This window comes from Peromyscus eremicus, chromosome 9 (genome assembly GCF_949786415.1).
Source record: "Peromyscus eremicus chromosome 9, PerEre_H2_v1, whole genome shotgun sequence".
Classification (NCBI taxonomy): domain Eukaryota; kingdom Metazoa; phylum Chordata; class Mammalia; order Rodentia; family Cricetidae; genus Peromyscus; species Peromyscus eremicus.
Window position 1 is genome coordinate 106565297 of NC_081425.1, and position 13263 is coordinate 106578559.

Here is a 13263-nt window from a genome sequence, read left to right on the forward strand (position 1 = left end):
AGGATGCTGCTACTCCCTGACCGTTTTGTTCTGAATTGTTAGGCAGAAGAGTCTTGGCATCTTTAGTTTAGTGTTGTAGTTAAATATGTATTTAGCCCATGGGCTAGCACACCATACATACTCAATGTTAGCTACTACTGTACAGGTGTTATTAAAACCATATTGCACATTGGAGCTAAAGACAAATATGTGCAAGAAAAAGAGATTTATTGAAGTAGTTTTTCTTGGCCTCAGGTTGATTGGCCTACTTAATGTGACAAAATCTCGGTGGCAGACACTCTGGTGTCCCGGCAGAACTGACTGCTGCAAGCCTCTGGCTTCATAGCTTCCAACTATTAACTCCTGAGATAACATCTGGATTTTTCTCCCTTGACCATAGCCTAGGCATAGGGTTACCCAAATGTGCTGGGGAAGCTGTCACACCTCCCAAGCAGCCATAGCTCCTTTCCCCTCAGTGGGGATGCTACACTGACTTCCATGTTCTTTGATGGAATAAAACCTGGCCGCAACAATTATCCCCTGAGTGAAGACTTCAGCAATTTTTCTATGGTCTTTGCCTCCATTTCTGAAGCCCTTATTTGCCCTTGAATTCTTGGCTTAGGGTCTTCTCCTGGAGGAATTCAACTTGAAACACTCAATTTCACATGAAATTATGGATGTTATGGCTATTGTAAAACACAAAATACTCTATGAAAATGACTTGCTCTTGTGCCAGCATGTAAGGCCTTCTAGACAGATGTCTACCTGAGTCATCACTGGAAGCTAACAGGGTCCTCACCTTAACTCTGGCCTTCACATTATTATTTGGGAACTAATGGGGCTGCATACTGTGCCATCTTCCTCTGACATTTTGATAATTATTTGAATTTACCTCATTTCATTATCTGTATATGTGCTGTTTGACCAAAACTAAGCTATCAACTCACAAGTACAGGGATCAGTTCTATCTCTTCAAATCGAATCTATCTGAAATCTAAGGGTATAGTACCCACAATTGTGCTTGGCATGAGTTGGAGCTCAGTAAATAGTTATTGAATGAATTGATGAATGAATGAACCTACTCACAGTGTGGTAGTTTGAATGTAATTGGCCTCCATAATCTCATAGCGAGTGGCACTATTAGGAAGTGTGGCTTTGTTGAAGTGGGTACAGCCTTGTTGGAGGAAGTGTGTCACTATGGGGGTGGGCTTTAAGGTTTCCTATGCTCAGGATACTGCCCAGTGTCTCAGTTGACTTCCTGTTGCCTGCAAGATGTAGGACTCTCTGCTACTACTCCAACACCATGTCTGCCTGCCATGTTCCCAATCATGATGATAATGGACTGACCCTCTGAAACTGTAAGTGAACCACCCCAATTAAATGTTTCTTTTATAAGAGTTGCCACTGGGCAGTGGTGGTGCACGCCTTTAATCCCAGCACTCAAGAGGCAGAGCCAGGCGGAGTTCGAGGCCAGCCTGGTCTACATTGCGAGATCCAGGACAGGCACCAAAACTACATAGAGAAACCCTGTCTCGAAAAACCAAAAAAAAAAAAAAAAAAGAGTTGCCATGAGGTTTGTGAGATGGCTCGGTGTTAAAGGCTAGGCTCACAACCAAAAATATGAGTTGCTGTGGTCATGGTATCTCTTCACAGCAATAGAAACCCTAACTAAGACACTCAGAATTCCCATTTATTAGAAGCTGAAATGTTAATATAGAATTCCATGAATTTGTTTCCCAGCTTCTCCTAGTGTTGATACTGTACAGAGTACAATGTCTAAGCCAGGAAGCTAATAGAGGAGAAACTGAATTGGGTCCTTGCCCATTGCAGGAAGCCCTGTAGTTCTTGCCTCTCTTAGCATGAGACTTCTTCTTGTGTCAAAGGCCTTTTATAACCCTGCCCTTCTCACCTTTTCAACTCCTAGATCTTTCTCTTCCCTTGCATGTCCTAGCACCACTACACTTGTTGCTAGTTGTTCTAAATTTAAAGGCATTAAGTACTTCCTCATCCCTACCTTAGGTCCCCAGGTACACTTGCCTCTGAATGCTATATTCCCCTCAAACCTAAGTCTTCCCTCAAGTCTCAGCTTCAAATCGTCTTCTGAGAGGCACCCTTGCTGGCTTCCCATGTCCCTTTCTGCTACAGGCTGCAGGAAAATATTATGAGAACTCAGCTGGTTATGGTAAAGCCACTACCTGAAGGGATCAAGGAATTCCTTCAGACGAAGCCAAATTCCAAGGAGCTTTTGGTGTTACTTGGCTTGTTATGTATCAGCTATCTTCTGTTATGAAAATCATGTGTGCCTTCATAGTTTTCCCCATTGTTTTTTCCCTAAGAATTGCTAACAGTGTGGACTTATCACTCTCTGGACATATACATTCAAGGTATTTGGAGAACACCCTCAGGAAAGGCTTCTTTCCCCCTAACCCATCCATTTCTCCCCTCTCAGCACTGAAATCAGGTATCTTCTTCAGCTACTTTCAAGGACTAACCACCACATGCTAGTCTCCTGATTCGAGGTAATTTCCACAAGGAGACACCACCTAGGTCAGGTGGACCTTAAATAATAGCTTTACACAATTTAGCTTGGACCCTCCTTTCTTACAGTCTTACTAACTTTATAGACCCCTAACTTCTTACCTAACTACTTCTCGGAATATAGACTGAGCACATAGATCCTCTTTTTCATATACTAACCGGTCATTAGCACTCAGTTGACCTCCTCTTTTACCACTCCCATTTTGGATTATAAAAAAAAGCCTGGTGGTCACTGCCTGAGGAAAACTTTTACCTACCTTTATGACCCTGTAGAATTCAAGCCTGGTGATCTTGCTTGACCAGGGGACTGCTATTATGTGGGTTTATTTATAACTGGACTCTTGGGAGACTTGAGGAGAATGGAGAGATGGAGAACAGAGATGGATAAGGAGGATTTTGACCAGAGAGAATGTATGGATGAGATGGAAGATGAGGAAGATTCAGATGGGGAAGTCCTAACTGGGTAAGAACAAGGTGAAAAGGACCTATATGAGGCAGAATTAAGATGGAGAATTAAGATAGAACTTAGAGGGAGCAGTAGACAAATACAGAGAGAAATCAGGCAAGAAAGGAGCTAGGCACAAGAACAGAATTGAAGCTGTGTAAATAGGATGTTATCCCAGAGGAATTAAAGCAAATGGACTATAGAGCTTGGTATGCTGAGATTCTATTTCCCAAAAATCATCCTTGCCGTTTGTAGTTTTCTCTCCTGAGCCCCTGGAATGTACAATATGAAGCCTAGTCCCTCTAATATTAGAGACCTTTCCCTCACCATTGTTCTTTTATCTGTAGTGTCAATCAATTTATTCTTGCATGTTTTATGTGTTTACTTGCTTGTTGTTTGAGTCTTCTAATCTTGAGATAAACTCCAAAGGTTCCAGCAGTAATTTTTCTCAGCTCAGTATAATGAGAAATTTAGTCTGTAAAAATCTCAGCCTTGTATCAGTTTGAAGTAGATTTTCATTTCATTGATTAATTCAACTTTGCACAGCCAACCACTTCACAGAACTGAGTATCATACAGTTCATTAGTTTTTCCCACATGCAACCAGATAATCTCTTGTCTCAATCTATGGGAGGAACATTCGCAGTCCTGTTTCATAGACTGAGAAATAACAGTAACGGTGGTGACCAATGTAGAAGGCGGTTTGATGCTTTATACTGCTTTCCCACAGTGAACCCTCTGAGACCAGCCACAGCTTGAAGGATGGATAATTCTGTTCTAGTGGACAGTGACCTCCATCACGCAGGCGCCTCCCAGGGTCTCTTTTCCTTCTTTATGTTCCCTTCTCCAGGAATTGAAAGGGGTCATGGAAAGATTTATGTCCAGGTCCTATCTCTGGCCCATAGTCTGAAGTGTTTAGTGTCATACTGGCAGGTGCACCTGCCATGTAAACTCACCCTAAGTGAGCAAACTCCACCAATGGGGCTTGCCAGTGAGTAGATTTCACAACCTCCTCTTATTTTTTATCTCAAAATATCTTTTGGAATTTTTTAAAAAATTAACTTTTGTGTTGGGAGGGTTGCACATGTACATGAACACACATGTGGAGGATGGATGGCAGCCTCAGTTCTCACTCCTCCTCAGCTGTCTACCTTGGGTGTTTTGTTTTGCTTTTTCACCTTGCTTTGTGAGACAACCATCCTGCTAGACTAGGCTGACTGGGCACAGAGCCTGTGCGCACGATGCTCCACTTGTTACGTGCATTCTGGGAACTGAACTGTGGTCTGTTTAGAAGCAGTTCCTGACTGAGTTATACCCCGGCCTCACTTCCTGTTTCTTGATGGAAAAATTCCAGAGCAATGCTGCTCTGAGGTTGTGATGGGACCAAGTTTCCCTTGCCTTCATCAGCACCACCAGGGACACCTTTTTATCGCTGTTGTTGCTTTTTTTATTTTTCAATTTTTCCTTGTTTTGTTCTCTCATTCATTACCCTGGCTGGCTTCCTAGAATCCCCCTCAAGCAAGTTGCTTTTGTCTGGGTCTCTGGTTTGAGAGGTCCCACATCTGGACATTATACACTGTGTGCCAGGAGTTGCTCTAATTCCTTTGAATGGCTTACCTTTCCTCCTGATAACAATCTTCTGAGTTTGTACTCTGAGCCCCAGGACTCTAAGTGTCTTCCCATTACTGACCTCCCACATGCCCTAGGTGGTCCCCATAGTGTTAACTTCCTTACACTTCCAGACTGTAGACTGTGGCCATGGAAACGTCTCAGGGCTTTGGAGAAGTCACTTGGGAGGAAAGAGGAATCGCAAAAATGGCAGGGTGGGAATTCTAACTTAGGCAGTCTGGTCACTGGGACCACCTTTCCTATCTGTGTGCTTCAGCTCTCCAAGGAAGAAGGTCAGCTAGCATCCTGAAACAATCAATGAGCCGGAAGCTGACTCCACACTCTGTCTTGGTGGTCCCAGGCCTGCCGACTGTAATGATTATTCCTCACTTTTCTTTCTCCATAAAGGCCAAATCTTTGTCTCTTTCCTTGAAACCCAAAGGACTGAGCCAGTTTTGTGAAATTCCTTCTTGATGAAGGCAGCTTTTTGTTGTGACCCTGAAGTGAACTGGGAAAGCATGTCTGTATATCAATCAGGGAATCCCTATTTGTCAGAGCCCCAAAGGGCTTTGGACCTGTAACAGTCTGTCATCATGGTGTATGAGGTTTGGAGAGCTCATGACTATGTATGAAGAAGAGGTCACTTTCTCCTCCTGCACTGGGCTGAAGGAAGAAGTCTCATCCAGCTACTAACTTGAAAAACAGGGCAGAGGAGGCATGGGCCTATCACAGTCAGCTGCACCTCCCAACCACCATGAAGCAGATGATGTCAACCTTTAGAGTCTAAACATTACTTCCTCAGTACCAGGAAAGCTTTCTCTCTGGTCCTCTTGCACCTCATTATCCACGTAGTAGCTTCTGATATTCTTTCAAAACCCTTTCAAAACACTCTCATAGTGTCACTGCCCCTCTGCACACACAGGAAAAATCTTTCAAGTACCTTCATTAAGTTTCTTTTAGATAAAGACAGAAGTCCTAATTGTGACCTCCAAGTACTTTTTACCCCTGCACCCATAGGCAGGCTCCCCTTGTGCAAAGGCTCCCTCAGCCTCGATGCTATGGCAGCTCTATCTGTCCCTCTTGCCTCCTACTATCAGAGCTAAAGTCTGCCTGGCTCTACTCTGCTGTGGTATGATTCCTTCTGCCCTGTCCTCCTAAGTTGGGTTTTGCTCAAGTCTGAAGCTCCTTCAGTTTTCTCCCTGACTAGCTGAGAGAGATGCTTTTGCAGAAGCCCACACCTCCACCTTCCACCACACATGGTGTAACAAGGGTGTGGATATGTAACACAGTTCTCACTTAATAGAATGCAGGCTTCTTAAATAGAGCCCCTTTCTGCTTTTCCACACCGTTGTTGTTTCACCCTGGACTTGAGCAGTGTTGAGTACTTGGGAGGTCAGAATAAGTGAAAGATTAGCTAAACAAAGAACATGGGACCAGGAAGTGAAAGTGGGGTGGGGGCAGGAGGCAGGGGCAAGAGTGCTAGAAGCATTGCATTTAACCTTTGTTCTCTTGCTGTTGAAGCTGACAGGCTCATAGTTATGGATCTTCACTGTTTAGCCAGATTGTAAGCAACAACTTTATTGAGGTCAAAAGATACCACAATACAGATTTATCCAACAGGGTTTAAGGAATTGGTTACAGATAGCATTTAAGAAGCAGGCTATTTTGTGCTAAACTGCTTCCAATGTCACAGACCACACAAAGAATTTGTATGTCAGTTACAACTATCTAGAAACACATATGCTTAGCTTGCCCTGCCTGTTGGGCCTTGTTTCCACTGAATTAAAATGAAGAAATGAAGATTGGCGTTTTCTTGGTAATGAATATGTTCTGGACAGTCTTTCATGAGAACCATCTTTCGGATAGAGTGGCATAGGGAAGCCATTCTTAATTTATGGGTTATACACAAACCTAAATAACTAATTCTGTTAAGCTATAACTTGAGATTTCTAGTAATTGAATTGAGCAACATATTAGCTTTAAAAATAAACAAAATCAGATGTCTGACTGGTCATATGGGACTATAGAGCACTTTTCTTAGTACTACTTAAACTATGGTACTTAAAGCTGTAGCTTTGGATGCTAAGAAAATGCCACTCTACAAGCATAGGGTCATTGCGCCTTATCACTCATGACTCACAGGATAAGAGCCATAAAACGCCATAGGAAGTTACAAGAATGTAAATATTTACTTAAGTAAATCAGATAAATATTGTGCAGTTACCATACAGAACACTGACTATCTACAAATAGAGAAAGCTCCCAGACCTCAGCTCTAATGCATTCAGAACTTGGGTAAAGTCAGAAAGACAAACTTGCAATGTCTACAAAGCAGTAAACACCCACTTTACAAACTCATGATGCGAACTGAAAAATCTTCACATGTTTATGGTGTGAGAAAATACTTATTCATGCATTAAATCACATAAACATTGTTTCATCAAGTGAAAACAGTACAGAATAATTACCTAAAACATATTTGTAGTCCTAAAGGGCCTAAACTAAAATATATTAACACATGCATGTTGTGATTCACCAGTCTTCTAGAAATCATTAAAACGTCTCTTGCATCAAAACACATAGGAAAACTCAATATTATTTAAGTTGCTTTATGCACATTACGTACTAGAAACTTTAAGCTACAAAATGTTTCCACTATTTTAACACACATACAAAATGACCATAAGTTTATCTGTGTATATAACAAGGTACTTTCTAATTACCCATCTATAATGAATAATGTATCTCCTCCTCAGGACATCTCATCTCTAAGTACCATTTATCACCACCCAGGCCTTTCTGCCTTAATGAGGACTACAGATCTCTGATTTACATTCAACATTCTCTGCATTAATAATTGATTGAAACTCTTAAAAAATTCTTATGCTACTGAAATGGAAGATGGTGAGGCTATAGCCAGAAGAATTTGGGTGATACTGGGTTATATCTGATTGTTAAAGGAAGTGGGGCCACTGGGCTGTTGGCCAAACTCATCGGAAGATGGCCCCAGACTTGCCTGCTGGCTATAGCCACCACTTGACCCATAGCTGTCTTGGTTGTATCCGCCTTGATTGTAGCTGCTAGGGTGCTTCTCCATGGGGTCAGAGAGGTATCTCTGTCCTGAGGAATGCCAGCCGGTCTCCTTGAAAACAAACCAAATGTTGCCAGCCCAGAGGATGAAGTTCAAAAACCCAAAGACCTGGAGGAGAATCAGAGCAAGAGGTTAAAAGACTGGACAGAAACCCCAGAAAAGCCCATTCACAGCACTTCCTCACAGTGCCATGGGGGAGCCTGCACTTTAATTTTGAAGTCTATTTAAATTTTTCACTCAGAACCACTATTTGATTTAGGATTCCTGAACACTTTATATATACCAGGCGCTACATGAAGGGTTTATATATATTGAGTTCCCCAGTCTAAGAGGCTAGTGTTATTATACATTACATGTCTATATTGAAAATGTGGAAATGAAGTTTCACAAGCAAAACAATCTGGGTCAAGGTCACATTATAGATTACAAACAATGGCAATCTACTTCTCACAGACCAGAGGGACTCCAGATAAGTACTGTCAATCAACAGCCTTTTTTTCCATCTGCCTATTCCTGAGGGGGTGGGACTTTCTCCTTCCTCTGGTCTTGGGACTTCCCTCCCCCAGCTACCAGGACCATGGACCTGGAAGTTTCAAATGTACACCTAAGAAAAAAAAAATCTTTTAACTTTATTTTATGATCCTAATATACATCTGTTCCTGCAGATTTTCAACCAATTAAAGACTGCAAACTGCACCCACTGATGCCTGCATGTCCCTAGCCCCAGAAGGTCCCACAGAACTTGGACAAGTGAAACAGCTGCTCTTCCTGGATTCGGCCAACATTCCAGCTTTTTGGGTACCCAATGACACCACAATGTCAATAAGGAGTAGACATAGATGATTTCATCATCATCCCTTATCATTCATTTTTAGCAAAAAGACTGGACAAACATATCAAAGATGGACCTGGCTGCAAGGTTCTCCCAGCATCCCTCAGTCCCTACATGTTTCAGGGTATGGCTCACATACCTTGTCCTCTACCCTGAACTCTCTAGCCCAGGGGCTGGGCTGCCCTTGAAAAATGTATCATTACTAATTCCTTGAAGAATAAAAATTGTTCTTAAATTATAGTGGAGTGTCTGGTTCCTGAGGAAGTCCTTTTCTCAAGGTCAGGCACTTGGATAAGGGCCTCCATTCCCTCAGGGGCTTGAGGAAAGTTTGCTTGCTAAAAGTAGTTATTCTCCTTATCTCTGGCAGGAGGAACTTGTGGTCCTTATATTGATGTAAGAGGGCTCCTGGTAGAGTTAATGAACATTTGAGAACAGCAAGCATTTAGATACTGGCTGACCTTATGGCTTCGTCTCAGGAAAAATGCTGTAATGAAGTTAGTGTCCACTTTTGTCCCCGAATCATTAAGCCTGCTTTCAATCTTGCTTGTGACTAAACTTGAGTATCAAAAGGTGTAGCCCCCCCTTTTTTTTTTCAATAAATGCTGTGGGCAGCTATCTGGATTCACCCTCAGATCATGTCTGTCTCCTCCATCCCCCCTGCTGACTCCACACATCTTCTTTGCAGACTAAACTCCACTGCCAGGTCTCCAGCAAGAAGTGAATCCTAAAACCAGATTCTGAATGGAGTGCAGGATACAGAGAGGAGCGAAATGTTTTTTAAGAAATAGGTGTGAGGTTTTCCTATGGAAATTCCTTCTTCTTGTGAAAGCTGCTGGTAAGTCAGAGGGCTTGTGCTGCTTCTCCAGGGCCAGCTGGTGGCTGGAAGCAAGGGGCTTAGATAAGAGTTACCTAGTATATCGATTGTTTACTGATTGACTAGGTAAGAGACACTCTGTTTCAAAAACCCTCTTGGGGAAAGGCACCAACAGCATGATGCAAAAATGGGTGACAACATTATAGTATGTTTGGTCACTACTCCAGGATGACATTGTCCAGTTTAAATGACTTCCTGGTTAGTCTGGGGTGTCGTGTGTGTGTGTGTGTGTGTGTGTGTGTGTGTGTGTGTGTGTGTGAGAGAGAGAGAGAGAGAGAGAGAGAGAGAGAGAGAGAGAGAGAGAGAGAGAGAGAGAGAGAGAGAGATGCTGATGTCCTCAGCATGTGGGGTCTTAAGGGCATGGGTCAAGGGTATTACAAAAGTACCTGATAGCAGGCTGAGTGTCAGTGGAATGAAGATAATATTTCTGACTTGAGGGATAGTTGAGAGTATTCAAGTGGATGTGCATAAAGTTGTTCACATTAGTAAACACTAGATGATAAATCATGGTTTGAATCATGTTTTATAGTAGTTCACGCATTGCACTCAGTTAACTGTCACCATTAAGTATGTGAAAACATATTCTTGAGAAATGATAACAAAGTAGGCATTTAATTGATCTAATTGAAAACTGATCAAGACCCCTTTTCTCTACACCTCCCTTGGTAGACTCAAGTTTCTCGGTCTTGCCCCTCAGCATCCTTCTTTCCCTTCTCTTAGTTTTCCATTGCAAATTCTTTTTTCTCTTAACATTAATATAGAGCCTTAGGCTACTTGCCAAGGAAGATATGAAACATAAGTAAATAATGTGTAATAGTTGCTTAATCAAAATGAATTAGGTAACCACTAACAAAATTTATACACAGGACATTTAGAGTGACTAGGGTATTTTCCATTCAAAGAGAGATCTTGGTTTAATTCTATCTTTGTAAGTATATGCCAATATATGATAAAAATATGAAAAAAATTCTTCTGATATGAAGGGATGGCTCAGGGATGTGATTTTATCTGTCTGCTTGTCTTCATCATTTCCTATTTCCTTGCGACTACTCAGTTTTTTAAAGGGCCCAACTTAATCTTAAGAAGGCAGAGCATCCCCTGGGTTGTACAAGGAACACTGGTTTCCTGTCACAGTCATCATGGAGGTGCCCCAAATTCCCATTGGCTGGCACATTTAGGGACACATTAGTCTTTGAATCCTGCCATTTATTCCACTTGAAATGAGGAGAGAATTTTGATTCAGGTCAGATGTGAGGACATCAGAAAGAGGATATAAAACTGTACATGGGAAAGAATTGAGAGATAAAATGTGGATATTCATAATGGTGATGGTCAGTTTGCCTGCAGTAAAGTTGGAAAAGCAGAAGTAGAAATTATGGACACAGCATAGTTATATTTAGTAAAGAGTGGGTAAAAACTGAGATATTACAGGCTCTTCCTCTACTATTCTTTTTTTCTATAGAAGAAATGAGTACCCTGAGTGAGGTGGTCCTTAATCAGCATTTTCCACAGTTTGGGCTGCATACTCAGTGTTTTTCCCATGGTTTATCTTCTCTCAGCAGTCTCAAAGTCTGCTGCATAATTGTCTACAGTTTTCAGATGGTGGCATGGAGGTTTGAGCTGGTTTGTTGTTCATAAAGGCTCCACTAGACGGTTGCCCAGGACTCTCTGGAAGACCACTCCAGTGCTGTGCCTTCAGCTCTTTTGAGTAGTAACAGTATTAGGAGAATTTGGCTTCATTCTACCTTTAGTGTAGTTAGATCCAGAAACCTTTCCCAGGATCCTTAATAGGATCTTCCTGCATCTGTAATGTCTAGATACCTCACTTTATTTTAGGGCTACTGTGAAGTTAAAAATGGCAAAGAAAATCATTTTGTTACCACAGGAGAAAGTGTTTATTGTTTCTTGACCATTTTCCTTTCAGAAATCACAGACCACAGTGTGTGCATGGTTCCTTCTTGAGAACTTGTACTTGCCCAGCATGGTGGGTTTTGTGAGCCATATTTTGACGACACAATTTCTAAAGCCTATAGGTACAATTAATGAGACTGGGGTGGAAACCTGACTCCAGAAGGGCCAACGGGATGCTCTCAGACATTTTTAACTGGATCTGAGTGAGGTACATTCAGTCTAAGTTCCCCTCGCCCCTTTAAAAAATTTGATTATTATTTCTGTGTGTGTGTGTGTGTGTGTGTGTGTGTGTGTGTGTGTGTGTGTGTGATACACACACCATGGTATGCATATGGAAGTCAGAGGACAACTATGTGGAGCTTGCTCTCTCCTTCCTTTTTGTGAGTTCTGGAATAAGGTCACCAAGCTCAGGCAGTGAGCCCTGGTACCCACTGAGCCATCCCATTGGCCAAAGCTGTTTCTTTGAAAGGAAATACACAGTTAGACACTGAAGGTACCTACCTTCTCCCATATGCACAGAAAAACAATCCTCTGTTTGGAACAGGAGGATACCATAACAGATAGAGGCTTTCAACAGATGCACACACAAGGGTGAGAGGTGGAAAATGTGAAAGACCCAGTCTCTTGACCATCTTCCAGCTTACAGCCCTGAATTCTACTCTAGGGAACACTTCTAGCTTTTCTAATTATTTTTGGGTTTTGCTTGAGCTAGCTCAATGTGACTTGAAGGCAAGCGCACATTTAATTCAAAAAATTAAAGTGTTGACTGATTAATATTCTTTCCCCTGTGATTGTAATACACAATTCATTTTCTTTGCAGTGTGAAGTTTTAGTCAAATAGCTTGAGGTCTGTCCAGGAACTTTTCCACTGGAGGGGAAAAATGGGGGGTCAGGTAAAATTCCCACTACTCAGCAACCCAGAGAGACAATATTTTGGTTGTCTGACGTCGGGAGTTGAGGATCTGCTCTAGACTCTTCCATTCTTGTCTCTTCAGATCTCAGCAGATTCGTGGTATCTTTCCAGAAACTATCTTTTTCATGATGAAATTGGAGCCAGTTTCTATTCACAATGAAGACATCTGAATGTGTACAGACACTAGTCCTAGACAAGGGTCTAAAGAACACTGCAAGCCTTACTTTTAGTCAATCTGAAGGAGCTGTTCTGTTAGAACTGCCAGAGCCTTGGCTGTCAGGGACACAGGGACAACCCTGCAGGCCTTTCCTTCCACATGTTTACATTGTTATTAGGTTTAGGAGAACACATTATTCTTCATCGCTAAGTCCTCCCTTTCAGCCTAAAGTTTATTAGAACATGAGTGAATGACAAGGCAATGTGGGTTGTCATAACTTACTGGGACATGGATTATCAAGCTAGCAGTTGACGAACAGCATTTTCTTGGTTTGTTAAACATGTCAAGCAATTTCATATTTGTTCTCTTAGATTTTGAGATCAGAGTCACAGTTATGTCTTCAGCACTGCCTACAAACAAGCTACAGAAATTACTATATATGTTAATGTACACTCACAAGTTGTCACTCACAAGTGTGGCCAGAAATATGTAAGAATGTTTGTGAGATCCAGGGCATAGTTAATTTCCACAGCTACTATTTCATCAAGGCAAGATTTAAAAAAAAAATCAGGAGAGGTGGGGGTAACCCTTCCCCACTTTGCAGCCCCCTTCCCTGACTGAATTTCAGAAAGCCACAGGGACACAGGTTAACTTTGCAGCCAAGATAATTATTCTTCACTTTTGCTGGACAGTGCTCTTTTAGTGAGCAGGGCTGAGCCTGCCACTCCTCAGTAGATGCTTCTCTTTGCCGACACTCTAGCTTGTCTTTATCAGATGCAGCTTCCTTCTGGGCAGTAGCACAACTGCTTACACACATAAATTAAGAATACAATTTAGCCTCTCTCCAACTGTTAGTAGTTTGTCCTTTCCTGTAAGGCCCATAGTCTTGATGACAATATTTGATTTTGTTCAGCTA

The 13263-nt window shown here is 41.9% G+C and overlaps 1 protein-coding gene across 1 annotated transcript in view; it reads right to left on the minus strand.

Annotated features, from left to right (window-relative positions):
* Positions 1–6121: 6121 nt before the first annotated feature.
* The window catches only part of Synpr (synaptoporin), a 352659-nt gene continuing 345517 nt past the window's right edge, over positions 6122–13263 (minus strand). The window contains exon 6 of the mRNA XM_059274572.1: positions 6122–7768. Coding sequence (XP_059130555.1) covers positions 7511–7768 — 258 coding nt within the window. The 3' untranslated portion in view covers positions 6122–7510. The remainder of the gene's footprint in view (positions 7769–13263) is intronic.